At 40.3% G+C, this 26,060-nt stretch overlaps 1 protein-coding gene across 7 annotated transcripts in view; it reads left to right on the forward strand.

The window, feature by feature from the left end:
- The window catches only part of LOC145777774 (uncharacterized), a 50,185-nt gene that overhangs the window by 9,513 nt on the left and 14,612 nt on the right, over nt 1–26,060 (forward strand). For 2 of the 7 annotated variants that reach the window (XM_082589216.1, XM_082589217.1), the window contains 19 exons: nt 6,546–6,702; nt 7,181–7,313; nt 7,826–8,001; nt 8,142–8,216; nt 8,711–8,837; nt 9,420–9,584; nt 10,299–10,377; nt 11,295–11,464; nt 11,565–11,638; nt 12,350–12,566; nt 12,976–13,103; nt 13,622–13,842; nt 14,874–15,046; nt 17,171–17,244; nt 20,426–20,540; nt 21,134–21,571; nt 23,846–23,918; nt 24,376–24,468; nt 24,993–25,130. In XM_082589216.1, the coding sequence (XP_082445342.1) occupies nt 6,546–6,702; nt 7,181–7,313; nt 7,826–8,001; nt 8,142–8,216; nt 8,711–8,837; nt 9,420–9,584; nt 10,299–10,377; nt 11,295–11,464; nt 11,565–11,638; nt 12,350–12,566; nt 12,976–13,103; nt 13,622–13,842; nt 14,874–15,046; nt 17,171–17,244; nt 20,426–20,540; nt 21,134–21,571; nt 23,846–23,918; nt 24,376–24,468; nt 24,993–25,130 (2,826 nt within the window). Of the gene's footprint in view, nt 1–6,545; nt 6,703–7,180; nt 7,314–7,825; nt 8,002–8,141; nt 8,217–8,710; nt 8,838–9,419; nt 9,585–10,298; nt 10,378–11,294; nt 11,465–11,564; nt 11,639–12,349; nt 12,567–12,975; nt 13,104–13,621; nt 13,843–14,873; nt 15,047–17,170; nt 17,245–20,425; nt 20,541–21,133; nt 21,572–22,937; nt 23,016–23,845; nt 23,919–24,375; nt 24,469–24,992; nt 25,131–26,060 lie in introns of all 7 variants that reach the window. The other 5 variants (XM_082589219.1, XM_082589218.1, XM_082589221.1 and 2 more) reach the window with 5 other exon arrangements.

Here is a 26,060-nt window from a genome sequence, read left to right on the forward strand (position 1 = left end):
GAAAGGGACCATTTTTGTTTGCTTACAAAGTTAGCAAACATCATCTAATCTTTTTTTAGTTTCTAAACTCAGCCATAATCAGTGACTTGTTTCTAAGAATGTTTCTATTTGAATAAGATACTGAACAAGACGCCTTTACTGTGACCGCATTAAATCGTACAAGTTACTTAACATGGCTGACTTTATTTCACTAAATCCTAACTCTAAATCATTCGATCCTGGTATACTTTAAAATCCTCTTTATTACCGAGATGACAGAACACATATTGGGAGATAGCAAATTTTTAGTTCGTTTCTCCAGTTTGCTTTGAAATGAGAACCACTGCTATGTTTGATTCGAAAAATATTTTTTTGAGGCATTATTGTTGTTATATTCAGATTCTTGGCCACTTGGTATAGGGACAGAGGAATGAAACTGCACTAAATTAATTTAGAGCGACTTCGTGTTAACTTTTCAATGGGAATGGGATGGTGTTTGTTGGAATATGGGCAATACTCACTAATGCCAATATTTGATGAAAATTACAAGTTTATTAAACAATGTAGTGTAAAACCATAAACACATCCAACAAAGTCATAACTCATTAGTGATATTCTTCGTGCAATGTTGAATAAATTTGTATTTTCTCCTTTTGCAAGTTTTTGGTTAGTTTCAACAGGATGTGTATCCTAAAGTTACTAACACCATTGCATTGATAAGTTATTTTTTATCGCATCCAAGTCTCAGGTTGATGAGTTGATAAATAGTTGCTTTGGATTACAGTAGTCCCCGCTTATTAAGCCCACTTCGAGACCAAACGATTTTGGGCTTATTAAGTGGGTAGGCTTATTAAGCAAGGGACGATTTTCTGCCACTTCTTTACATTCAGTAATTTTGGACCAGACCAAATTGGGCTTAATAAGCGGGTGGTCTTATTAATCGTGAGATTAATAAGCCGAGACTGCTGTACTATTGTGATTTACGTTGAGCTACATGGCTAAAAATAAATCAAAATTTAAACATATAATTTAAACGTTTGACAGACGTCTATTCTCACAACCAAAATAGATTATGCTTTCCGTTACACTGATGATTATTCTGGTCACCAAACAAAAGTTTGTTCAAGCATTTCGGTTTTTGAATCATTCCGTTTGTGGTCACGTGAATGACCACACTTGCTGCGTACATCGTGGACGTCGCTATAATGGCATCTGGACGAAGCCAAACGCTAGGCCTCATCTTGCGCGACAAACAGGCGACAAACAAACAGGATTGTCATATTGGCGGTTTTAAAGCCAAATTTTAGAAGCTTGATGTTTTTTTTAATACATTTTCAGATTAAAATGTGGCACGGTCGCAACACCTTTGGCTATGGTAGTAATCATGCTGTAAATAGGCTACTGCGAATTGATAAAACAGACTTTTTAAAACTATTTACATACTGAAAATCCTGCACAGGACAACTCTTGAATCTAACACAGCACATAGAGAATGGGTTTGAAGAGGGTTCCGTCACTGGAGCTGTCTTTGTAGATCTATCTGCAGCGTATGACACTGTCAACCATCGTCTCCTTATATCAAAGATCCTCAATATCACCGAGAACTTGGCTCCTCGTGCCCCATCCTGTGAGTACCATCTGCTTTCAACCAGATGAGAAACGAAATTTGTCAACAAAGAGCCTCCACCCGGACGGCACAGCTGCAAGGGGCAATTGATAACAAGTTCAGACGCCCCACCATTCTGCAGCTCAACATAGAAGGCTACACAACAAGCAAGACCAAAGTTGTGGAGCAGCTTGCCCATACCAACCGGGCACTCGTCATCCTCCTCCAGGAGACCCACTGCACTTCTGCAGATAGGCTAGCCATTCCCAACTACACGCTAGCCGGGTCTACCTTAAGCAGGAAGCACGGCATTGCCACGTTTGTGCATGAGAGCCTGAAGTGGACGTTTGTCGACCAATCTCCAACTGATGCCGAGATTGAGTGGGTGTGCATATGTATCTCAGACTACAACATCGTCAACATCTACAAGCCCCCACCCTCGCGAATGTTGCCATCATCCCTTCCAACGTTCCCCTCCCCCAGTCTCTACGCTGGCGACTTCAACTGCCAGCACATCGACTGGGGCTACAACAACACAAGCAGCGACGGAGAATTGCTGGCTGACTGGGCCTCTACAAACCATCTTGCCCTCCTATTCAATCCAAAGGAACCAGCCAGTTTTCACTCCGGCCGCTGGGGAACAGGGACAAACCCTGACTTGGCCTTCGCGAGTGTCGACAGCTCTCTTCCAGACAGACGTGTGCTTGAGAAGTTCCCGCGGTCCCAACACCGGCCGTCCCTCATCACCGCCCCAAAACTTGTGGCTCCTGTCCCGAGTTCACCGGTGAAGCGATGGAACTTCAAAAAAGCCGATTGGAATCAATACAGCCTCCTGACCAATGAGTCTGCTGCAAAGTTACCACCGACTGAAACATGCAACGCAGACGAGGCATACCAGGACTTCTGCAATGCCATAATAACTGCGGCAAAGGCCACAATACCACGTGGCCATCGAACCAGCTATAAACCATGCTGGGACTCTGAGTGTGAAACTCTCTACCGCTCATACCTAGCCGCCACAAGTGGTGCTGCTTCAAACACCGCCGCCACCAGACTACTTGAGCGGCTGGACACAAAGAAGCTTGAGCGGTGGAACGAAGCTGTCCAAACCATCGACTTCTCACACTCAAGCCGCAAAGCATGGAGCATCATCAACAACCTCACTGGGCGCTCAGCAAACTCCCCTCGTCAGTGCCCCGTTTCTGCTAATGCCATCGCTTCCCAGCTAGTGCAGAACGGGGTGTACAAGACAAAGGACCGCAAGGCATCCCGCCTTGTTGCCAAGGAAGTGTCTGCCCTATGGCGAGTGGAAACACCACCAGAAGAAACAATCTCTGGAGACTTCACTCCAGAGGAATTCGCCACCGCCCTCCGCCTAGTGAAACCACACAAGTCTCCAGGGCCCGATAAGATCTGCCCTGAGCTTGTGCTCCATGCTGGCCATGCCCTAAAGTCCTGGTTACGTAGATTCCTCTCTTCCTGCCTGCACCACCTCACAATCCCAAAAATCTGGAGAAGAGCTTTAGTAGTTGCGATCCCTAAGCCTCACAAGCCACCAGAGGACCCAAGGAGTTATCGTCCGATATCCCTCCTCTGTGTTCCTTTCAAGATCCTCGAAAGACTGATCTATGCCCGCGTCAACCCAATCATCGACCCGCTCCTTCCAAAAGAGCAAGCTGGGTTTCGGCGCGGAAAATCCACTGTAGATCAGGTCACACTGTTGACCCAAGACATCGAGGACTGCTTTGAGGCAAAAAAGAAGGCCGGCGCTGTCTTTCTAGATCTCACAGCTGCTTACGATACCGTATGGCATCGCGGCCTTACTTACAAGCTGCTTCGCCTGCTTCCTGACCGACATATGGTCCATATGATTATGGAACTTGTCAGGAATCGAAGCTTCACCCTCACCACCGGCAACCCACGGCGAAGCAGACTGAGACGCTTGAAAAACGGCGTCCCACAGGGATCGGTCCTGGCTCCACTTCTTTTTAACATCTACACCCACGACCTGCCAACCACGGTCTCCGCAAAATACGCTTATGCGGACGATCTGGCAATTCTCCACTCCACAAAGTCGTGGGAAAATCTAGAAGACACCTTGAGCCAGGACATGCAAACCATCTCAGCTTATCTCCAGAACTGGCGACTGAAACTCAGCGAAACCAAAACTGTGGCGGCAGCTTTCCACCTACACAATCGGGAAGCTGATCGTGAGCTACATGTCCACAACAACGGAAAACCTCTGTCCTTCTGTCCCGAGCCAAGGTACCTTGGGGTGACACTAGACAGATCGCTCACATACCGCCACCATTTGGTGTCACTGCGCAAGAAACTGACATCTCGCGCTGCATTACTGAAGCGCCTGGCAGGCTCTAGCTGGGGGGCGAGGGCTGACACTTTGCGAATAGCAGCCTTAGCCCTTGTCTACTCTTCAGCAGAGTACTGTGCACCTGTCTGGTGCCGCAGTGCTCACCGCCACAACATCGACACTGCCATAAACAGCGCCCTGCGCACAGTGACCGGATGCCTGCGTCCCACACCATTGGACAATCTCCCCATTCTCGCTGGCATCCAACCTGCTGAGCTTCGTCGCGAAGAAGCCACTCTGTCCCTCGGTCGACGGGCACTGGAGCCTAATCATCTTCTCCACCACAAGATCTCTGCCTTCCCAAACGGGCACCCCCGCCGACTGAAATCAAGACACCCATTCGTGCCAGCCGCTCGGCTTCTGATCAACGAAGCTGATGAACAAGACATCTCTGCGGCTACTTGGGCGGACCATAAATGGAATTCTGAATGGAGGTCAAGCACCACCAGACTCCATTCATTCATCCCCGACGCCGACACACGCCCAATCGGCCTGACACTACAGAGACAGGCGTGGGTGCGCCTCAACTGTCTCCGTACGGGCGTCGGCCTTTTCCGCTCAACCATGCACCAATGGGGAATGGCTTCTTCCTCCTCCTGTGAATGTGGTGCCGAGGAACAGACCGCAGACCACATCATCAATGACTGTACCATCTTCAAGCCACCTAACGGAGTGGAAGGTCTGCGCGTCATGGATGATGAAACTAAAGACTGGCTGCTCTCTAGCAGCCTTCCAGTGTAGTCCGGGAACATCGTGAATCTGGGGTGGTAAAAGGATAGACCCTCGGCCCCAGAAGCTCAGACGACGACGACGACGACGACGACGACCGAGAACTTTCGATTCACTAAGCTGATACAATCATTGCTTAGCAATCGCCGTTTCTATGTTTATTTTTGTGGCAAAAATAGCAGATGGAGACAGCAGAAAAATGGTCTACCACAAGGGAGTGTTTTAGCCCCCATCTTGTACAACATTTATACAAACGACCAACCAATCCATCCTGGTACAAGAAGCTTCATATACGCTGACGATTTGTGTATAACAACACAACACAAACACTTCACTTCCGCGGAGAGAGTACTCAGCGATGCTCTGGATGGGCTGACAACGTACTACACGGACAACCACCTGCGTGCCAACCCCAATAAAACCCAAGTCTGCGCATTCCACCTTAGATCCCGGGATGCATCACGCCAACTAAACATTTCCTGGAATGAAACCAAACTGGCACACTGTATCAATCCCACATACCTCGGTGTCAAATTAGATAGGTCCTTCACATACAAATCTCATATCGAAAAAGTAAGAGCTAAGGTGGCTTCTAGAAATAATATTTTGCAGAAACTCGGAAACTCTGATTGGGGTGCCCTCCCTGACACAATACGGTCAACTGCTTTAGCCTTATGCTATTCGGTTGCAGAATATGCTTGCCCAGTGTGGGAACGCTCAGCACATGCCAAGAAAATTGACCCCATATTGAACCAAAGCTGCCGTCTGATTACAGGTTGTCTCAAACCAACCAACATCACGTCGCTGCACATTCTGTCTGGAATTGCTCCCCCCAACATCAGAAGAAGCGTGACCAGCAGAAAGGAAAGATCTTGTCAGGACATAGATTTGAGACACCCACTGTATGGCCAAACTCCAGCACACAGGCGTCTGAAGTCAAGAAAAAGTTTCCTTGCTTCAGTTGTCCCATTAGGTCATAACGATGTCGCCGCCAATGTGCGGGTTCAACTATGGCAGGAGAGACTGGCAGCCGGACCGACATTGGCCAATATGGAGCTCACACTCATGGAGAGCCTTCCTCCCGGAAAACGTGAACCGTGGAAGTATTGGCGATGCCTCAACCGCTTTAGAACTGGTATTGGCAGGTGTAAAACCTTGATGAGACACTGGGGTTATTCCATGGGGAGCACAAGTTGCAAATGCGGACAGGAGCAAACGATGCAACATCTACTCGAATGCCCTGACCTAAAAGCAAGGTGCTCTGCACAGGATTTGGCCGAGTTCAACGATAGAGCAAGAGCCTGCGTGATGCTCTGGGCTACGGCCGTGTGACACACGATGAAGAAGATACTGAAAAAAATTAAAAAAAAAAAACGCCAACAATATATTAAATTGTCAAATTCATACTAGTTTGCCAAACGCATAAAAAATCTCTCAAATTTCTGAAATTTGGCCTAAAAAACCGCCAATATGACAGTCCTGTATGCCGTGCAAGATGAGGTTTAGTGTTTGGCTTTCAGTTCAGTTGCTATTATACCGGCGTCCGCGCCCACATTCTTATAAGTGTGGTTGGTCAAACTGCTTCACATTTAGAATTGTTTGAGATTTTCAATTTTATTTTAAACTTTTCTTCCAGGTAAATCTTAGTCATTGCCATACGTTGTGTTTTAATTATCGTGGTAAGATATTTAGACAAAATGACAAAACAACTTTAGCTGTAAGTTATCAAGCTAACGTTGAGCACTAAACATTTCGGTTAATAAAGTTTCTAAAGTTTAAACGAAATAAACTTAATTTTGAAAAAAAATTCATCACACGCTTTTGGTAACCCTGGTAAGTTGGCATTTTACGATATTTTTAAAGCTGTTTTTTCCACCGACGGCCAACTACCCGACGAGTTGTTACATCGCACGACGCAGTTGGTGTTTCAGTACCAAGCTGGGAGGAAAATCCCAAAGTTGAGGGAGCCTCGAAATTTGTACGCACTCACGAAAGAAGCCGGCCCCCAGCAAGCAACGAGGTAATGAAAGCTAGACGAATTATTAAACAAAGATTTTATAGGTACTGTTATATGCTGTGCTGCTTTATTGGAAACATATGTTTACTGCATTGTGTTTACTTGGCCACTGTAGGTAGTTATATATTTCAGATATATAAATATTTGTATTGATTTCTGTTTGAGTAAGGCATCTAATGATCCCTTTAAAGGTAAAACAGCCTGCTTAGGTTTTTAATGAATAATAACTCTATTTGATGTAGTTTAGGTATATGTTTCAGTATAGGTAGATATACTTTTTATACTGAGAGTTCTGTCTCTGTAAAGGTCTGAAGATAGCAGTTTGTACGGAACAACACTTAACACCACAATTATAAGACTACTTCAAGTCGTCCACATCAATGAAATGAAGTTTGAATACAAGCCCACAGCATGTGGGCTTAAGATATAAAAAAAAGGTTGCAATATAACGATATATGTTAACCCGATGATCACAATACAGATGGCCGTCGCACATGCAAGTCGTTTGTCCTGCAATACGTTTCATCGATTACACACCCTCTGTTCCTGACCCCCTCTACGAACCTACTGGCAAAGAAATAACACCAGGAGTAAGAGGACCCAACTCTGGAGAGGTGAAGCCAGATCAATGACCATTTAGTTTTGACGTTCTGCTTTTCTTTTCTTTTTTATGACGAATTCGATATAATTCAATTTTGGGAAAGAAGTAACTTCGTTGACCTATAAGCAGATGAAACCAAGCGACGAGGCAGCATTTAGCATAAATACAAAAATAAACTAAAAAAACTGCATACATTTTCGGCTCTACGACATGTTAGCCCTGGTACAACATATTGTAATGTTGTACAGCCGAAATAATTTGCAATTTTTAGTTTATTTCTGTATGGTATACTACGTTAAATACCGTGTCGTGGCTCAGTTTAATCTACTCATAGTTCAACTTGAGGTAAAGTTTATTTTATGACTGCGTCGTTCAAACTTTCATAAGTGACTCTTGAAATGTTGGAAAATTTTCCCACTCCATTGAAGAAGCACTTTAGCATATCTGCTGTTGACACGTTTTCCCCAATCTCACTTTGTCAGCGTTTTATCGCAATAATACGTTGTGTTATCGTCAAAATTTTAGATGATCTATTACAATGAGCCTGGGAGAGATCTGTATTTCATGAGATCCCGCGTAGCCGGATGTCGCCTTGCCATGCGCAGTACCACCTTGACTCCCAGGGAGTATCCGGAAGATAATCTTACTCTTGAGTTCGAGTCTCGTTTTGAAAGCGGAAATCTTCTTAAAGTTGATAAAATGTAAGTCAATGACTCGCAATTTAGTGTTTTTGTTGTTATGCAAAATTCACTTGTAATAGTGCGCTGATTCTGATTCGATGTCAATTTCTAAAGAAGAATCCAGGATCAACGTTTGTATTTATATTTCTTTGTTTCCACAGAACAGATTTTGATTATGAATTGACTCTAAGGACGGACTTATACACAAACAAGCATACCCAATGGTTTTTCTTCAGGTAAACTTGTCCTATTTCAAGTAAAGAAAAACCTTCTTTCAATAACCATACTGTAAGAATAACGCATTTAGGCAACCAACTGTGGTAAAACTGTACCAGCATGTGGCTTTTTGGCGCCTGTTCACCGCTGATATTTACCACAGTTCATCTGTTTTTTTTTTCGCTGAGACTTTTCGGTCATTTGTTCGAAATGTCTTGAAAAAATTCGGTCATTTTTTATTTATTTCGGTCATTTTTTCTGATGAAAATATTTCCTTTCAAGTAGCTGATACAAACCAAAATTTGCACTTCCTGACTAGCTACAACATTAAGTTTCGCTAAGAAACGTTTTTTTTTTTTCGGACATTTTGCTAAAAAATCGGTCAATGACCAATAAATGACCGAAAAAAATAACCCAGGTCCATTGCCGGAATGTAGGCCTACTTGGACAATGCCGCTTTGTGTGATTGGACGTGTCACAACCAGCCTTGAAGCAAGTTAAATATTTTTTACAGAGTCCGCAATATGCGACCCGAACGAAATTACCGCTTCACCATAATTAACCTCATGAAGCCATCCAGCTTGTACAACCAAGGAATGAGACCTGTATGGTACTCAGACATGAACGCAAAAAAGAACAAGGTAAGAAGATTCAACTATAATCGAATCTAATAATTATTATCAGCGTCAGGCTAAAGCAGGTCGTTTGTATCTACACTTGTGGAGTAATAATTATTATTTGTACCAGAGCAGTAAAACAGGCCTCTATTTGCTTTCATGTTGCTTTAAAATACATCATTTGTGTCTACATTGCCGCTGGTGATACGAACCCTGATGTGTTTGCTTACTTTTCATAAACAAGGTTTTGGTTACTTCACTCATAAACATACCCAGACAATTCAAGGTTTGCAGACGTTGAATTAATGTAAAAATAACGGATTTTGCTGTCTCATTAAGGTGCTTTTAGAGGTAAAACAAAGTAAACGTTTCACGAACTTACTCTTATCAATCGTGAGGTTGTTAGGCTGAACCTAGCCCTCTTGGACTTTTCAGTGTTCTGCCCAGACAGCAAATCAGTCTCTTTTTACATTAATTCAACGTCTGTAGACGATGCTTAAATGTCACATCACGTCTGGGTTTTAGTAAATCTTGAAACACCGAAATAAGCATTCCCGCAACATAAAGTAAGCTACTGCCTTCGAAATCGTTTGTTTTGTTTCGTAGATCGGTTGGACTCGTTTCGGAACCAATATCCGCTACTACCGAAACAACCTTTGCGGCAGGGATGGGAGATCCTATTACTCTTTGACCTGGACCTGTCAGTTTCCTTACAAAGACGATTGCTGCTATTTCGCCCACTGCTTCCCTTACACTTACAGCGACCTACAGGTGTGAAAATAATTCAGCAGAAGTTTATCAACTTAGGAACAAAATGGTTGGAACGCCTGGTAAACTTTATCAAAAATGAAGGGCACAAAGTGTAACAACAAAGCTCATGTTCAGCAAACGTTTTGAAAACTAGACTTCTTCTTCTTCGTTTGAACCTTCTTCGCCACTCCAGGGATCGAGGGGCTCTGCCTTTTACCACCCTTGGGCAGTGGCGGCGACGCGGTCTAGTTGTTTGGACAATAGACAGGTGTCGAGCAGCCATTGAATTGATTCGTCGATTCGTTGAACCTCGACCAGGAACGCTCATTACAAAACTAGACTGTTTTCATGTTACATAATATGCTATATAGCACTGAAGATGAAGGCAATTTAGTTTTTGAAACGTTCGCTGAACATAGTTTAGTATAGCTACACTTTGTCTGCTTTATCATTAAAAAGTTTGAATCGCTGTGATAAACTGATTGTTGAATAAAAAGGTTCGTATGCAAGAGATAATGATTTCTATACCAACAACCTTGTAATAATAAATTAACTAAATCTCCAATTTTTCAAACTGAATATAGCTGTAATAGGACGAACAAAGCTCCATTGAGCTTATTAAGTATTTATCGTCGTGCAATCTAAAGACTATTCAATGAACGAAATATTAATGTGAAATTGTCCAAATGTTAGGGTAGTGTTATTACGTCGTATGACTATTATTTTTGTTACCAGGAATATTTACTTCAACTCGCCAACGATCCAGTTCGGTCAAGGTTTTGCAAGCAACGAGTGCTAACCCGGACATTAGCAGGTTGGAAAAGTTGTTCACTAAGTTCGACTGTTTCTGTAGGAATGTAAAATTGCGTACATATAAATCGTCATGATAACCTTTAAGTAAGATATACAATAATCACAGTACGCATCTGGAAAATATTGAATATGCGATATACTGTAATATGAAATGCAGAATATTTGTCTGCCTCGATAAAGGTCCGACTTAGTAAACAACAAGTAAGATCAAGCGGCGCTGGTTCGATACTCGGGGTTTGCGCGTAAGCAGCGCATTTTAAGGATAGCTTTCTAATCCATTCTGCGGCACTTGTGAAACGAAATAATTTGCTGACAGTGATGCTTCAACAAGCAAAAACTTCAGCCTGGCAATCTCGGTAACCGAGCAAGCCTACGCCAGTAGTTCAAAGCTTCTGCAGATACATCGGAAACTGTCAAAATGAAGCTTTCAAAAAAGGCTTTCTCAGTTCGAGACTAAAGATTCCTAAATCAATCAATTACTGAGATGTTGTTGGTAGAAATATCTATTTTAAAGTATCAAGTGCACATCCATAATATGTGGTGCTTGAAGCGTGAAATGACCAATACAATTTCTCAAAACTTAATTGCATGTAACTTTCCTATTGCACCATTGTGTGAAAATGCATTGCAGAATTGTAAAGAAGAATCGTTATCATGTAACTTTAGTTTTGAAGTGGCGCTTTATGCTCACATGGTTTTGTCACCGTTTCTTGTTCATTGGAACGCTGGTGTATCGTTTATTGTAGCTGGTACTATTTTTTTCGATTCGGACATGTTAGTAATGAAGGATTAAACATGCAAACAAAATTTAGTCAAAAATTCTTTCCAAAATTATAACGCGGTCAACAGATGGTTATTTCCAGGGATGAACAGTTAATTGATGAATTATTTTAATAATGGCGTACTTTTATACATCAGGAAATCTGGTCTACATCTTAACCATCACCTCACCATCCCGAAACCCTGAAATATCTCGAGCCAAACGGGCAGTCGTCATAACGGCTCGTGTTCATCCAGGCGAGACCAATGCGTCATGGATGATGAAAGGATTTCTTGATTATCTGACTGGAAGCACTGCTGACGCAAAAGTAATTTATTTCTCTTTAAATTTAACTAGTATGGGTTAAGTTTAACTAGTAATAAGATCTCTTGTCTAAAATTAAACCACCTGTTTTTTTTTTCTTGCAGTTATTACGTGATTCGTTTATCTTCAAGATCGTTCCCATGCTGAACCCAGACGGCGTCATTGTAGGCAATTACAGGTACACCATCCTTAAATCTCACTCTACTCTTGTTCAATGCGCATGTTAGTTTTAGCATAGGTTTTTTTATTTTGTTTTTGTTTCTTTTACTTTATTGTCAGCTGCGTAGGCGAGTAGTGAAAACGTCTGCGACGTTCTGGACGTGGGTTTGACACCGCTCCAGAGCACGCGGCTGTGTCTCGGCAAAGACACTTAATGGCAAGCCAAAATAAAGGGAGCAGCTGACTCGAAGACCATATGTCATTTTGCAGCTTCCTGCCGTCTGTTGTATCCCATCTGTGAGCGCAATGTTTTACGTTATCGTTATCGCAATGAGCGCAAATCAAAGTAGGATATTATTGTGATTATAATTATTATTTATACGCTTCACCATTACACCCGCTGCGCATGCGCATCAGAAGAGTTGTCTAATTTGTTCAGAGACAAACACTGGGGTCACAAGTAAAATGTTGTGTCTGTTTTATGGCATGCCAGCCAGCTAGCTGACTTTACCATCCAAACAACCCTTGTTCATTCTCATTTCAGATTTTAACAAGTTTTGTCATTTTGTTCTCCAATTATTTGGCATGTTGGTATATTATATAGTGTAGGTGGTACTTCATTTTTGTCTAAGACGTGCAAACGAAAGGAAAACTTTATTTAAAAAAATTAAGTTCAGTGGGAAATGAATTTTTACTGCATCCCTTTTTCCTTTAAACTTGTATCCCACAGATGTTCGTTGGCTGGAAGGGATTTAAACCGGAATTATAAATCCGTTTTAAAAGATTCTTTTCCGTCCATTTGGCACACCAAGATGATGATAAAGCGACTGAATGCTGAAAGAGAGGTCGTTGTCTACTGCGACCTGCACGGCCACTCTAGAAAGCATAACATATTTATTTACGGCTGCGAAAACAAGCACGACCGACAGAAACGGCTCCAGGAAAGGGTACGTTGCTTTCGTACTTGCAAATATGAAAGTCTATATATTTTTAAAATTTATTTTACATTTTTATTTTTCACTAAAAATTGATCAAATGTTCAGTTCAAGCGCTTTCGACTGAAAGTTACTGGTTTTTTCGTTTTTCTCCTTTAGCTTCAAATTTGAACCATTGTCATAGCTAGACGAATATACAGTCAACAGTATAAGAATGTGCACTCGAATTCTTTTCCTAACATTTTGTGAAGCTAGTTTTGTGTTTATTTCATTGTCTGCTCTCATGATAATTCATCTGTTTGCTTCAGAAATGGTTTAATGTAGATGTTGCCTGTGCGCCTCTGACTGTAGTATGGTTTTGTGACTAAAATGTTTGAATTATTTTGATTGTCTTTGTAAACTTAGTTTTGGACGGTTGCAGATCTTTCCATTGATGCTTGCGAAAAATGCTTCACACACTTTTTCGTTTGAAAGCTGCAAGTACAAAGTGCAGAAGAGCAAAGAAGGAACTGGAAGAATTGTTGTTTGGTGCATGGGCGTCATGAACAGGTGACGAAATATTTGAAATAACACTGCTTGAAATTCAACGTTGTTGTATAAAACTGTATATATTTCATACGGTTCGGTGACCCGACAGTACATTTATCAAACTAATTTTCATCGATTAGTAGTTTATCGAAAATTATTACTGTTTTAAAATTTACCAATACGAGGTTTTACCGGAAAGGAATCTACTGGTACAGGGGAGGGGAACAGCATGAGTAGCTTCGTTGCGGAATTTACTCAAAATGCTTTTTCGATTAACGTCTTTATTCGTTCAATAAGCTTTAGATTCCATAAACTGTGGTATCCCTCTTTGGTTCAATTCTTTATTATTAAGCCTATGATATCAAATTACATTCTAAGAGATCAAGGCTATCCCAAATCTTTCAAAGGGAAACTCAATCTCTACCTTAACTGCCCAGCCCACGCACAACCTGTTTCTTTTATATATATTCAATTAATAAATAGATGTAGCGCTATTGCAATGCTAATTTTAAAAGTTTTTTTTTTGTCTTTTTTTTTAGTTACACTATGGAGGCAACATTTGGGGGTACATCGCTTCCTGGAGACAGGCAGAATACCCATTTGAGCACCCGTGACCTAGAAATAATGGGGCACAATTTCTGCGACACCTTGCTCGATTACTGTGATCCCGACTCATCCAAAGTTGAAGCTTGCTTGCTAGAATTGCGCGACAATCTCAAGCGACAAATTCTGAGAAAGTTCCAATTACAAAATAGCGATGGTGAGATGGTGTTAAGCTAAATATGCTATCAACAAAGGTTGGATCAATTGCATAGTTTTCGGTTCAATTGGGCTGCATTACAATACAATTGCATCATCAAAAATTTTAATTATACTGTATTACAACTACAAAACATTGTTCTGAAATTTTCAAATTACAATTACAGTACTTACAAATGTAGCTACACGTTGCAATAACAGAAATTAAATGTTTCAATACTTATGTTCAAGGATAATTTTTTTACAGTTTGACTTTATCAAAAACAAGTAGAATTGCATTTGATAAATGTTGTAATGTAGGAGTTCCTTTTGACCCTAACTATAGCGACTCAGCAAAAGTATTGTCATCATGCGTGCAACTTGCCTAATGTAATTATAATTCAGAGCAAAGTTTTCTTGTAATTACAATTGTAGTTACAATGACACAACAAAAAAGTCTCAATTATAATTACAATTACTTGAAAACGTGTAATTAATTATATTCAGTTATTGTAATTGATCCAGCTCTGATATCAATCTCTAAGATTGGAATTGTAAATGTTTACAAGTCATTTGGAAGGGTGTTTAACTGTTTATGTATAATGTAACTTGGGATTCATTTCAAGTAGTTTTACCCATTTTGAGCTAGTTTTGCAACAAAGAATCAGTTTATTTTTTAGCTAGGTGAAACAGCATTTAGTTTTAAGTCCGGTAGTTGATTGAATTGATACAGAAGGTATACACTCCGCAGAATGTGCATGGCTGGTTGAAGTGTGGGCCTATACGTTGGTGGCATGACAATCCTTGCCGTCGCATTTCTGAGGAAAGCAGAAAACCATCCTTTTGGCACGTTAGGTTGTTCAACCACATTGCGCTGCAATTCGATCAGATCGATTTTGATCCTTATTTTTATATTTTTCTCGAGTGTATCATGCGTAGTAGAGGAAGCGAACATGATCTTTGGAAAGAACATGTCTTGTGTTTTTAAAGTACCAGCGTAAAGAAGAATAGATTACATCCAAAAAACTTCTAAACTTCTATATTGATCCTCAGTCTCGGATGTCAACATCGATGATTACATCAGTGAGATGGAGTCGGACACATCCGGATCGGATTCTTCCTGCGACGATGGGCTACCTGTGCACTTGCTTGCCATCGCTCCCAAGTTGCAAAGAAAGAAGAAACTGAAATCTAGAAAAGACCGGACAAAACCGGTTGTTACCAAGGTGATTGAAAAGTGATAAATGTCGATAGTATTTGCTTTCACGAAACGATCAGATTTAATCTTTAAGGGATTGACCCTCTTGCTCAGGTTTAATCCTGCTTTCCTCATTTAAACATTTTGTATATATTGTGTTCTGTGGCGTACGCAAGGAGAGGATTTAGGGGTTAAAACTCCCCCATTGAGCTTGATTTTTTTTATTGTTTTATTGCTTATTGTGTTTTTGTTTTGTGCTTCATTGTCTGTTTTTCTTCACCAACAGTTAGTGAACTCGTATTTTTGTTGTGATTTCTAATTATAGCCAAAAAATTATCAGTGACGAAATAAAAAATTGAATACCTAGGATCGAAATTTTTGAATTTTTTGCTTGCATGAGTTATGCTTTTGTTTATCAGCCTAGTAGGGCTGCTTGAAGCAGAATTCGGCTATTGTGGACCCGGCTAACCACCTGCTTGAATAATTTGTTTGTTTTCCTCTGATGGCGAGCATAATTTTAGGAGCCAACAGTTTTCACCGTTGCTTGGAACAGCTTGCTAACATAAGCAAATTTAGTTTTCATGTTAAAATGTTTTTAAAACAAAAATTTTTGTTTTACTTTTGACGGAAGATTCTTTTATCTTCTTTCATTTCGAGATTGTAGCAATTTGGTTTCGTTATGCGCTTAGAAATATGAAAGGCCAATTCATCGTACAATACAGAAACCGTCATGAAGTAAAAATGCGTAGACTTGAGTAAAAAGTGTTCGTTTAAGCATGGCCACCTAAAGATACGTCCTGATTTGTCACATTTTGCAGAAATTTCTAGGTTTTTCTAACTTTGAGCGAATGTTTAAATAAAATTTTCTGAAAATTAGATTTTTACGCTTTCTTTATTCTTTTCCTCAGATGACACAATAGGTTTTAACATCCTCAGATGTTGAAAAACAAAGAAAATTTGATTTCGAAGATTTTAGTCAGACTGTTAATTTTTCAATAACAGTCTGATTTTGCGTTTTTCTACTTACTTTTTCTCATTTGCTACTGCTTCCCCAAGGCAAAAAAAAAAGTTTTATGTCATTAGGAAACCGCAAAAAGTAAAAACATCTCAAAAAATGTCAGTCAAGCACTAACAGTAGCTGTAATCAAAATCTGCAAAATGTGACAAATCAGGCCGCATCTACAGGTGGCCATGATTTAAGATATATTGAACATTTTTACTTTTCGGCGTTTCAGACAACACACTTCGCATTTCAAAATTTCGTTTCGTTTCATATATTCACAGAGTTTGCAGAAATTTTCATCATCTTCGAACTACCTTTTCCTGCTATAGCGGAAAAGCAAGCCACAAGGCTACAAGTATTCAAACATTTAAAATACCCATTTGCTACCAGATGCAAACGTAATTTAGCCTACATGAAAAGCCTTTTCGTCGCCTACTCTACAAACAAGACCGAAAAATATCGTATGCAATATTTGTGAACTATAGACTGCACTCATAATTTACATTGCTTTACCCACTCAACGAACAAAATTGTAATTTTTTTACAAAAAGAAAATTAAAGTTAGTGAAGTCTAATCGGCCAACTTGTAGCCTTCATCATCAACACAATTTAGGCTACATGCTTACGTTTTTTGACCTGTCATATGCCTTCTTTTGTTTTTCTGCCCTGAAATAAATGCAGTTCACTATACTTTAACATGGTCTCCTACAATTTTTTTTATACCCCCCCGCTATGAAAATTTTCTGCGTACGTCACTGATCGCACTGACTCCTAAAAGACACTTGCAATTTTAAAACTTTTAAAAATACATGTCAGTGAATGTATCAAAGTCTTCCACAATCTCTTTACCTTTTTCGCGCTTCAAACGTGAATTGAGGAATGGGTCTTGAATTCATATGCTTTTTTTTTCAAAGAAAAATGTTATTTATGCCAGTTTTGAAACTTTGATTAATTTGTTGATTGTTATTATAGTTCATGGAAACATGATTGAGTTATTAAATTTGCGTCTTTTAGCTTTGTGGAGATATATAAAAAAAAAAAAAAAACGTTGCTACTACATAAGCTACTCTTGCCAAGAGCTTATAATGCATTTTTATTTCTTATTTAACGTAAATGTAACGTTTGAAAACATCATATTTTCATTTACAGCCACCCCCAAATGAGAACAACAAACAATTGAACGCTCAAAACTCGAAGGTCCTTGGCGACAAGAATAAAATGCGGTAAGATGTCAACTCAGTTGCAGGGTTTTTTTCTTCCAATATAATTCAAAGGTCTTGACATTGCGAAGATTGTTCTATATTTTCTGACGCACAAGTCCTAGCTTGTAACGTTGTTAATGAACTTTTCTACTTTGCGTACCTGAAATGTTGCCCTATGTCTCGAAAATTAACTTGCTTCATAAACGAAAATGAGTCAACATTTTTTGTTTTTCGTTGCCAAAGTTAGAAGGTTGGAAGTAGCAAAGCTTACATTGTAGCAAAGCGAGCTGCAAAATCTGTAATATGTTATGCGAAGGCTCAGCAAAAGAAGTTTAGTGATCTCATCCTGGCTGACAGGAGAAATAATATTTTTACGCTTGCTCGTAAAATCAAGAAAGAAAATCAAGATGTTGTGTGCGAAACGTGTATCAAAGAGGACGATGGCAGCATTGCTTTCCCAGATGCTGATAAGCTGACTGCATGGAAGTGGCCCCTCCGAACATAAGGCCGGGGCCCCTTCCAACACAGAAACTGGAATGTGGTATTTATTTTACACAGCATGCAGGGTTGATGATGATGATGGCGTATGAGCGATATTTCCAGGCTAGATTGGAGGGCAGGAAATCTTCAGCCACTCAGCAGTCTCGTCGTCCAGGACCCTCAGACCATGCGCACCGTGTGGAGGCCGGTGGGTTAGGCAGTGGTGGATGACATAGTCTGCGGTCTGTTCCGTGGCACCGCACTCGCATTCTGATGAAGGAGCCAGGCCCCACTTGTGCATGTCCGAACGAAAGCGGCCGACGCCAGTTCACAGGCAGTTAAGCCTGTCCCACGCAAGCCTTGCTAGGGACATCCCCAGTGGACGGGAATCGGCGTCGGGTATGAAGTCACAGAGCATGGAGGTGTGGTTTTGCCACTCCGTGTTCCACATGTGGTTCGTCTAGTGTTCCGCACTTAAACCAAGTTCTTCTGCATGAAAAATGTAAGTTATGGCTATGAAAAATAGCAAAGCGTCAGGCCCATCAGGAATAGTTGCGGAAATGATCCATGCTGGTGGTGAGGCCACTGTTGACCTCATCACCAAGCTTGATAATGCCTGCATCCGTGAGAGACAAACGGCGAGCGACTGGAACCTCTTCTACATTGTAAACTGCTAGAAGGGGAAGTGGGACGCTCTCGAAAGGGGCAACTACAGAGGCCTGAAGTTACAACACCAAGTCGTGAAAGTCATCGAACGTTTGCTTAAGCCAATCATCAGACAACGTGTGTCTATTGCCTCCATGCAGTTTGTTTTTTTTGCCAGGACGTGGGACTACAGATGCTATATTCATTCTTAGACAACCTCAGGAAAAATACATCATGAAGCGAAAAGACCTGTGCTTCACTTTTTTGGACCTGGAGAAAGCGCTTGATTGTGTGCCGAGAGAGGTGCTGTGGTGGGCAATGAGGCTGGATGGTGTTAAGGAATGGATTGTTAAGAATGTTCAGGCCATGTATCGTTCAGCAACATCTAGCGTCCGAATAAACGGTAGTCATGGCCCTGAGTTTGATGTCACGGTTGGAGTGCACCAGGGGTCAGTTTTGAGCCCTTTGTAATTTGAGGTTGTCATTGAAGCTCTATCACGTGAATTTCGCACAGCATGCTTCCTTAGATTGCTTTGTGCTGATGATTTAATCATAGTTGCTGACTCTCTTCTAAAACTGGAGCAAAAATTTACGGCTTGGAAGGTCGGTCTGGAGTCACATGGACTTCGTGTTAACATGAAAAAGATCAACGTCTTACATAGTAGTTGTAATGTTAGCTGCCTGAAGAAGGATATCGGAAAATTTCCATGCGGTGTGTGACTGTGTGTGGACGAGGCGTTGGGAGTAATTCGATATTCTGCACCATCTGCAAAAGTTTGGTTCATCATAAGTGCTCTGGTGCTAGCGGCAAGCTTAAATAGGATCCTAACTATATTTGCAAGATATGTTGTGGTGAAACCCCACCTTTGGAAAATGCCATAACGCACTTAAAATTAGGTGAAGATCAGTATGAATGCGTTAATGTCTTCTGCTACCTTGGCGATATGATTAATCAGTCAGGGTGGATGTAGGGACGTTGTCACAACTAGAATCAAGTCCGCATGGAAGAATTTCCGAGAGCTCCTTCCCATTTTGGCAAGTAACAGTATCCCCTTCCTAATTAGAGGACATGTGTACAACAATGTGTCAGAAGCGTAATGCTTCATTCCAGTGAGACGTGGCCAGTCATTGCGTAGGACATCAAGCGTTTGAGCCATAATGACAACGCTATGGTGAGGTAGATATGCTCAAAGCTACTGGCGGACAGAGTATCAAGTGAAGAATTGAGAGGAAGCCTTGGCATCCACCAAGTAGAAGATGTCGTACGGTGGAGGAAACTCCGTTGGTGTTTACAACTTCGCATGTAAACACAGCTAAAGGTTTTAGGGTGAACTACTCCAAAGACCACAGCGAGTAATTCCTAGAAGTGATAAAATTGTTAACTTTTACAATTATATCACAATTAGTAGGTACGTACACGAAAAACACGAATTTATTTTTGGATGGTTTTAAAATCTTGGGATCCACATTAATATGGAAGTAAGTCATTTCCAATCATAGCCGTACGTGACCAAAACATTTTGAGGGGCAGAACAATATTTTGCCCAAATGTGCATGATATTATTGAAATTGCCCAAATTATGTATCGAAGCAGCCAACTGCATTGAGCTTGATAAAATAGCTTTGTAACGGCAAACAGGGCCTCTCTTTTGACCATTTAAGTAAATAAATATACATTGTATAAATCGCTTAAGATCTTGAGATTCACATTAACATTGAAGTCATTTCCAACTGTTGATGACCTATCTACAATTTTTGAAGACCAACTCAGCTTAGCATGACTTTATGTCTGGTAAGCTGACTTATTCAAGTTTTAATTTTCACCGAGTTCAGGTCGAAAGTTGCACAACACACTGAACTGTGCACAATCATGCGATAGGCATCATTTCGATAATTGTCACAAGAGAGTAGCTTACATACAGTATGAGCAGTACTCATTCATACGGAAGGCCACACATAGGCAACGTACAATAGACAACAACGGGCAATTTATCTTAGGCGTCACAGCTAATCCGACATGATCAATGTGTCTACAAACGTCCGAACAACGTTGAATAACGTAGCTTTCAATTGCTAGATATACACAAGGCGTGTCTAGCGCTCGACGCAGGGAAGATCGGCCTTTAGCGTCCACTGCCATCGTTACTTCGACCATGGCTGATACTGGCCAAAACGACAAGTCACCTAAAAAGGTATTTTCTTTCACTCTTGCGTGTGACTTTTTGAATCTACTTAAATTCAAACAATCGAACCTGGTTAACGGACAACAAGCTGACATGACAGAGAATAAGCCGGGTTTGTACCCTTTGGATGATCACATAGTTTCAACTGTACATTCCCAATCTTTAATCTATCTATAACTGAAAGTAGACTAACCTTGTATTGTTTGACTTGCCGTTCCTTGAAACGTTTTCATTGTGCTTTACTAAATTATTCTGTTTGAGATATAACTGCATGCTTTTGTGTTGGGTGATAAATTTTGCTTAATTGCGTTATAATGCAGCACTAAATACTTTTATGTATTGAGTTAAACTTTTATACTTTTAATTGAATTTTTAGTTTATTATCTAAGGAAAAGTTGGTGTGAGAGGTGAGGGTTAACAGCGCAACTAGAAAAGCCTGAGCTTAGCAGATTAAGCCTGAGATTTAGATGCCAGCCCAAGATTTCAGAACAGCTCATTAATGCTTCAGTGTAGTTGTCCGGGTTTTAGACTTAGAAATTTTATGCTGATTCAGCAACGATTTTCACGCATTTTATTAGTTTGAGGTATTTTCTGATTTTCAGCACGAAGTGCGACCTTGCATTCCAATGGCATCTAACAAAGCAAGTTTTATCCAGTTTGAACCGCCTCAACAGATAGCTGCTCGTAAAGAAAAAATCAGTTCGGGTATTGTTGTCAGCGAACGGTCATTACAAGCAAATAGGTCAGAACTGAATCTTCCAACCGGTTTAAAGATGCGTTCAGGAGCTTGGTCCATATGGGCCCCTAAGGACATTGAAAATCCGATCTTGGAAAATATCCGCGAGTTTCCAAGAGTCGGTTCTTTTCATGAGTCGACACATGAAGACTTGGAGTCCCAGCTGCCACGTTTCCTAAGCTACAGCCATTTATCGAAAGCCATGCACCTGAGCCTCATGAACGAATCACAGTCTCGTCAGAAGTACGGCGACGGCGAGCAATACACGAAATCAATGAAGTCAGTGACGGCGAACCCGATCAAGGTAGATGTTGGCGAAGCGTTTTATTTTAATCACAATCTCCCGAGTCCTCTGACTCGAGGAGGATCTTTGATTGCAGTTGAAGCGACAGAACAGCACCACGAGGGCAGCAGAGAGCACTTCAAAGCAGCCACGTCATTACCGAAATCTGACAACATAAGCACTCTGCCGTTGCTACCAGACGCAGCTCTGTGCAGAAATGCAACGACCAGAAATTCAAACACGAAAAGAAAAAACAGCTCCCAGCAAAGCAGAAAGTCTCGATCGGCCTTGCCTTTGTGTGTTCCGCCGAGACACAGAGAGTCAACAGTGAAAGTTACAAGCAAACCATCACCTGCTACATTAACGCCAAAGCTAGTCAAAAGCGTAACAGCAAGAGAAACCACACAACATAAGCCGCCATCTATTTTCAATCATTCTGCGTTACTTTCTAAATCATGGCCGTTTGCTTTTGGTGATGGTTGTGAGCAAAAGAAGTACCAGAAAGCACAATATGACACCGCAGATAGCTTGCGACAGAAGCTCGTATGTCGACTGTGAGATGTTCAAATTCAATTGAAGTGCAAAGATTTCTGCAAAGCATAAATCATGTCATATATTTTTTTTCAAGTTTTGGCAACAGAAAAGTGCAATAAAAACGTCAAAGTTTAATCGCAATGTTTCCAGGCGTGAAAAGAACGCTTCTATTAATACGAAGAAGTTCTTTGAGATTTAAACTTTCCCTGTAGTTTTCAAGACTTCCATCAGCCACGGCTGAGAAAATAAGTAAGTGCTTTGAAGAGAAAAAGAGTTTACTGCATGCTCTGCAGCATGCAAGGTTATTGCAGGTTGCACTTTTTAATCCGTTGAAAACCTGACACAACAGTTTAGCTATACAGTATCACAAGCACACTGTGCACAAGCTATACAGCAGTACTTCAGCATAAGCTACAGCATAAGCTTAGTCCTCGCAAAGTGAGATGACATGTAACATAAAAGTACAACAGAAAAAAAGAAAAATAAAGTTAGCAATAGTTTGAAAAACTAGCAACGAATCAAGCTGCAATGTTAGCCAGTTTTGCAAATGACTTCAAGCAAATTTAGAAAAGATCGTCCTTACACAAACAGCCATAAAAAAAAACAATAAGAAAGCAGAACTAAGATGTGGATAACCACAATAATATCAATTTAAATGGACAAAAAAGTGCACATTTATCTGTTCATACTTGCATAAATTCTGTACCATTTACTAGCCTATACAACATCCCTTCAAATTATATCATATGCTGCGGGTTGCTTTGTTTGTACATAACGCCATGTTTTCCGCTGTGATCCTATTGAACTAACCACAAAATACTGACATCTTTTGGTGCGACGCGTCTTCTGGCAGTTACCGACTGTTTCTCTGACGTACTTAGACCCGATGTTTGGAATGCTTCTAACACGCACTGGATTTTCCTCCAGAAGAGTTGAGTATTATTAGCTTGTATTGTAGTGTTGATGTTGCCTACTGTAGAAGTTTGTACTTGATTTTAGCGAGAAGAAACGCTTCTAAAAGTAGTGAAAATTAAATACCACTGAATTTACAATGTAAACTTTTCGGTTGAATGACATTTCTAAGTTCTTGTGCAAATCTACAAAGCTTTCCTTGCCACAAACTTTCGTTGAAATGTTTGTACAATTTGTGACGTGTGCTGTTTACAATATTCACAAGAGTGATTTTATATTAACAAAAACATACTTTTATTGTTTTGCATTATAACAGCTTATTTTAAGTAGTACCGTATTAATCTACCCTAGTTTTAATTTTGAACGATATGCGCACATAAGCATTAAGTGACTTGACTGATACTGAATTTCCGGCTGTGTAGCTACCCCTTGTTTGTACAAACATCTTACCAACCATCTGAGCCCATTTGGCTGTGAAATTTGCTTCATGTTTACCCTAGAAGCCGACTCTAGCCTAAATTTCTATTTCATTGTGTCAAAAGTACGACCGCGTCGAATGGTCATTCAGTGCTGGAAGCCATATACTGTAGTGTATAGCATGATTAAAAATTATCAAACAATTGAGAGCTTGAAAGCGTAGGCTACACCGTGCGTTGTAAATGTACAATGAACGTGAGCAAAGTTAGTTTCTTTGCATACTTTTGTAATTTTACCCTCGCGCAATTCTTGCTTATACACATAAAGGTGAACTGCCTTTCCTAATCCTATTTGTTGTCAAAGGACGGCTAGACAAATGCATTGATACTTATGATTACCAACGTTTATTTTAATTTCTTGATTAAATTTTAGTCCGAATATTTGGATGCGTTAACTTCAGCTTACCTGAGAAGTGGAGTTTTAATGGCGCCTGAGAAAACAAAAGGTAAGTCATTCTGCTGTAGATACATGATGCGTTTGATGTTTGTGGTCTAATCTTAGGCAGGATGGGAATTTTTAAAACCTCCCATGGAGCACTGGATATACTGTAACTGCACTTTTTTTACTTTTACAAGTTAGTCATTGTTAGTTGTTTTTGAAAGAGTTAAAATGAAAAACAAGATCCTTCATTTTTATGAAGAATGCATTGATGGTTCAAAAACACGTAAATTTAGCGAAAAACAACAATGGGATATGTCACATAGGCTAGTTAATATTTTCAATTTGCTCAAAAGTAATTTTTTGTCCGCTTCACTTTGTTGTAACTAATTTACGTAACCCAAGGAGAGTTATAACTCTCCTAATCAGTTCTACATAAGTAGGAGATGATGCAATCCGAAAAAGTATTTTCAGTCGATTTTTCAGCTTCGTAACTCCTTCCAATGTCTTGCTTTTCATTTTAGATTTTACGCTTCGTTATACCAACAATGGCGAAAGGTTACCTGGAGATAACTTTTCTGTGCAGTACATTACTAACCATGTCGATTCGCTCAGAGGTATGGTTATGTTATTGTTACATTTCATTGAGGTTATATTATTGTTACATTCCATTTCACTTCATTCTGCGTTAACTCCATTGTCATGCTTTCCATTGTGTTGAGTTCAGTCTGCACGGAACGTAAACATTTAAAGGAAAGTCAAAATGCTAATCTCTTATAAAAATTTTATTGCAAGAAGTGTTAGTTAAGTTTTGGATCTCCGAGCAATTGATGGTCATGAGACGTTACAGATAAAAGACTTTCCCACTTCAGTAGCTCCAATGTTTTATTTTCCGATCGTAGACATAGTTCAGGTTCTGCTATGGTGGAATTTGCAAACCCGATAGTAAAATTGCTTCTTTGCAACATTTAATTAACAGCTGCAGACGTTGTATCAATGTGGAAAGATCCAGTTTAACCTTTTAGAATCATGTATGATTCATTTCATGCTTTTGGCTTGCAAGTGCATATTAAATAGATTAAGCATTTAACGTTGAATCAATCAAAAAATGTCGGTTGACTGACTGGAAATTCGTAACCAGGAGACGGGTCTGATGAGGAGCCGGCTCCTCCGCTGATGCGGAATGCCTCCTGCCAGTGGTCTCCGCAGCCAGACTCCCAGATTAATAGTGAAAGTGACGCTGAAGACGAGGATGAAGTGAACAAGGAAGCCATGCTAGGTTTCAGTTGACAATAATGCAACGTTTCTACGTTGATTACAAATCGCTCAGAAGATGAATGAACGAAAAACGTTGCATTTTTGTGCGAAATCACCACTTGCCCGGTGTTTGGCATTTGAAGAAATGGCCAATAAGTTATCTACTAACATCAGAAGTATTTTAAAACAGAGATTGCAGTGAGGTTAATTTTATAACAACATTCTGGCGAACCTTTTGCTCAGGTCAGAACAACTTTTTGAAATTGCATGATCTAAAAACCAGTGAAGAGAGGTAGTTTTTCAAATAGTTTTTTGTTGTGTTGTGATCATTAATCATTCTAGCAAAAAGCGTTTGGGTGGTCTTTGATGCAAGTGATATTCAGCCTGATAATTGTTCGAGTTATTTCAAAATTGCAGATTTTTTTCAATTTTATTCCAGGATTTCAACACTGGTATTATTAAATAAAAAAAATTAAATTTCAATAACAATGACAATCCAAAACTCTTCACCTTATTCCATCGCTTAGCGGCAAAGAGTAAATCTATGTAATGACTAACACTGGCAATGCTATCCAGCTTTCCCCAACTATTCTATTGTTTGACGTTATAACTCACATTAGAGCTTTAGAATTGTTTGTAATTGGAAAATGGTAAGAACCTTGCTTTGTGGTGCTGTGAAACTTTAACCGGTTTACTTAGGCGGCTGAGCATGAGAGTGTTTTGGTGTGATGGCCGTGTTTGAACTAAAAATTTATCGAAATTTTAACAGTTTTGTAGTATCTATTGTACAAGGTGTTCACGAAGTATTGGGTACGTTTTTACATTAAATATCTCGAAAACTGTTAGCATTAAGAACATAAAAACGTAAGCAATATTTTCCTGAAAGTCTGAAATTTCAAGCTAGAAATTATAGAATGTTTAACGGTGTTCAATGTGAGCACTGTTGGTCAAA

The sequence above is a fragment of the Aplidium turbinatum genome, chromosome 9 (assembly GCF_918807975.1).
Source record: "Aplidium turbinatum chromosome 9, kaAplTurb1.1, whole genome shotgun sequence".
Taxonomy (NCBI): domain Eukaryota; kingdom Metazoa; phylum Chordata; class Ascidiacea; order Aplousobranchia; family Polyclinidae; genus Aplidium; species Aplidium turbinatum.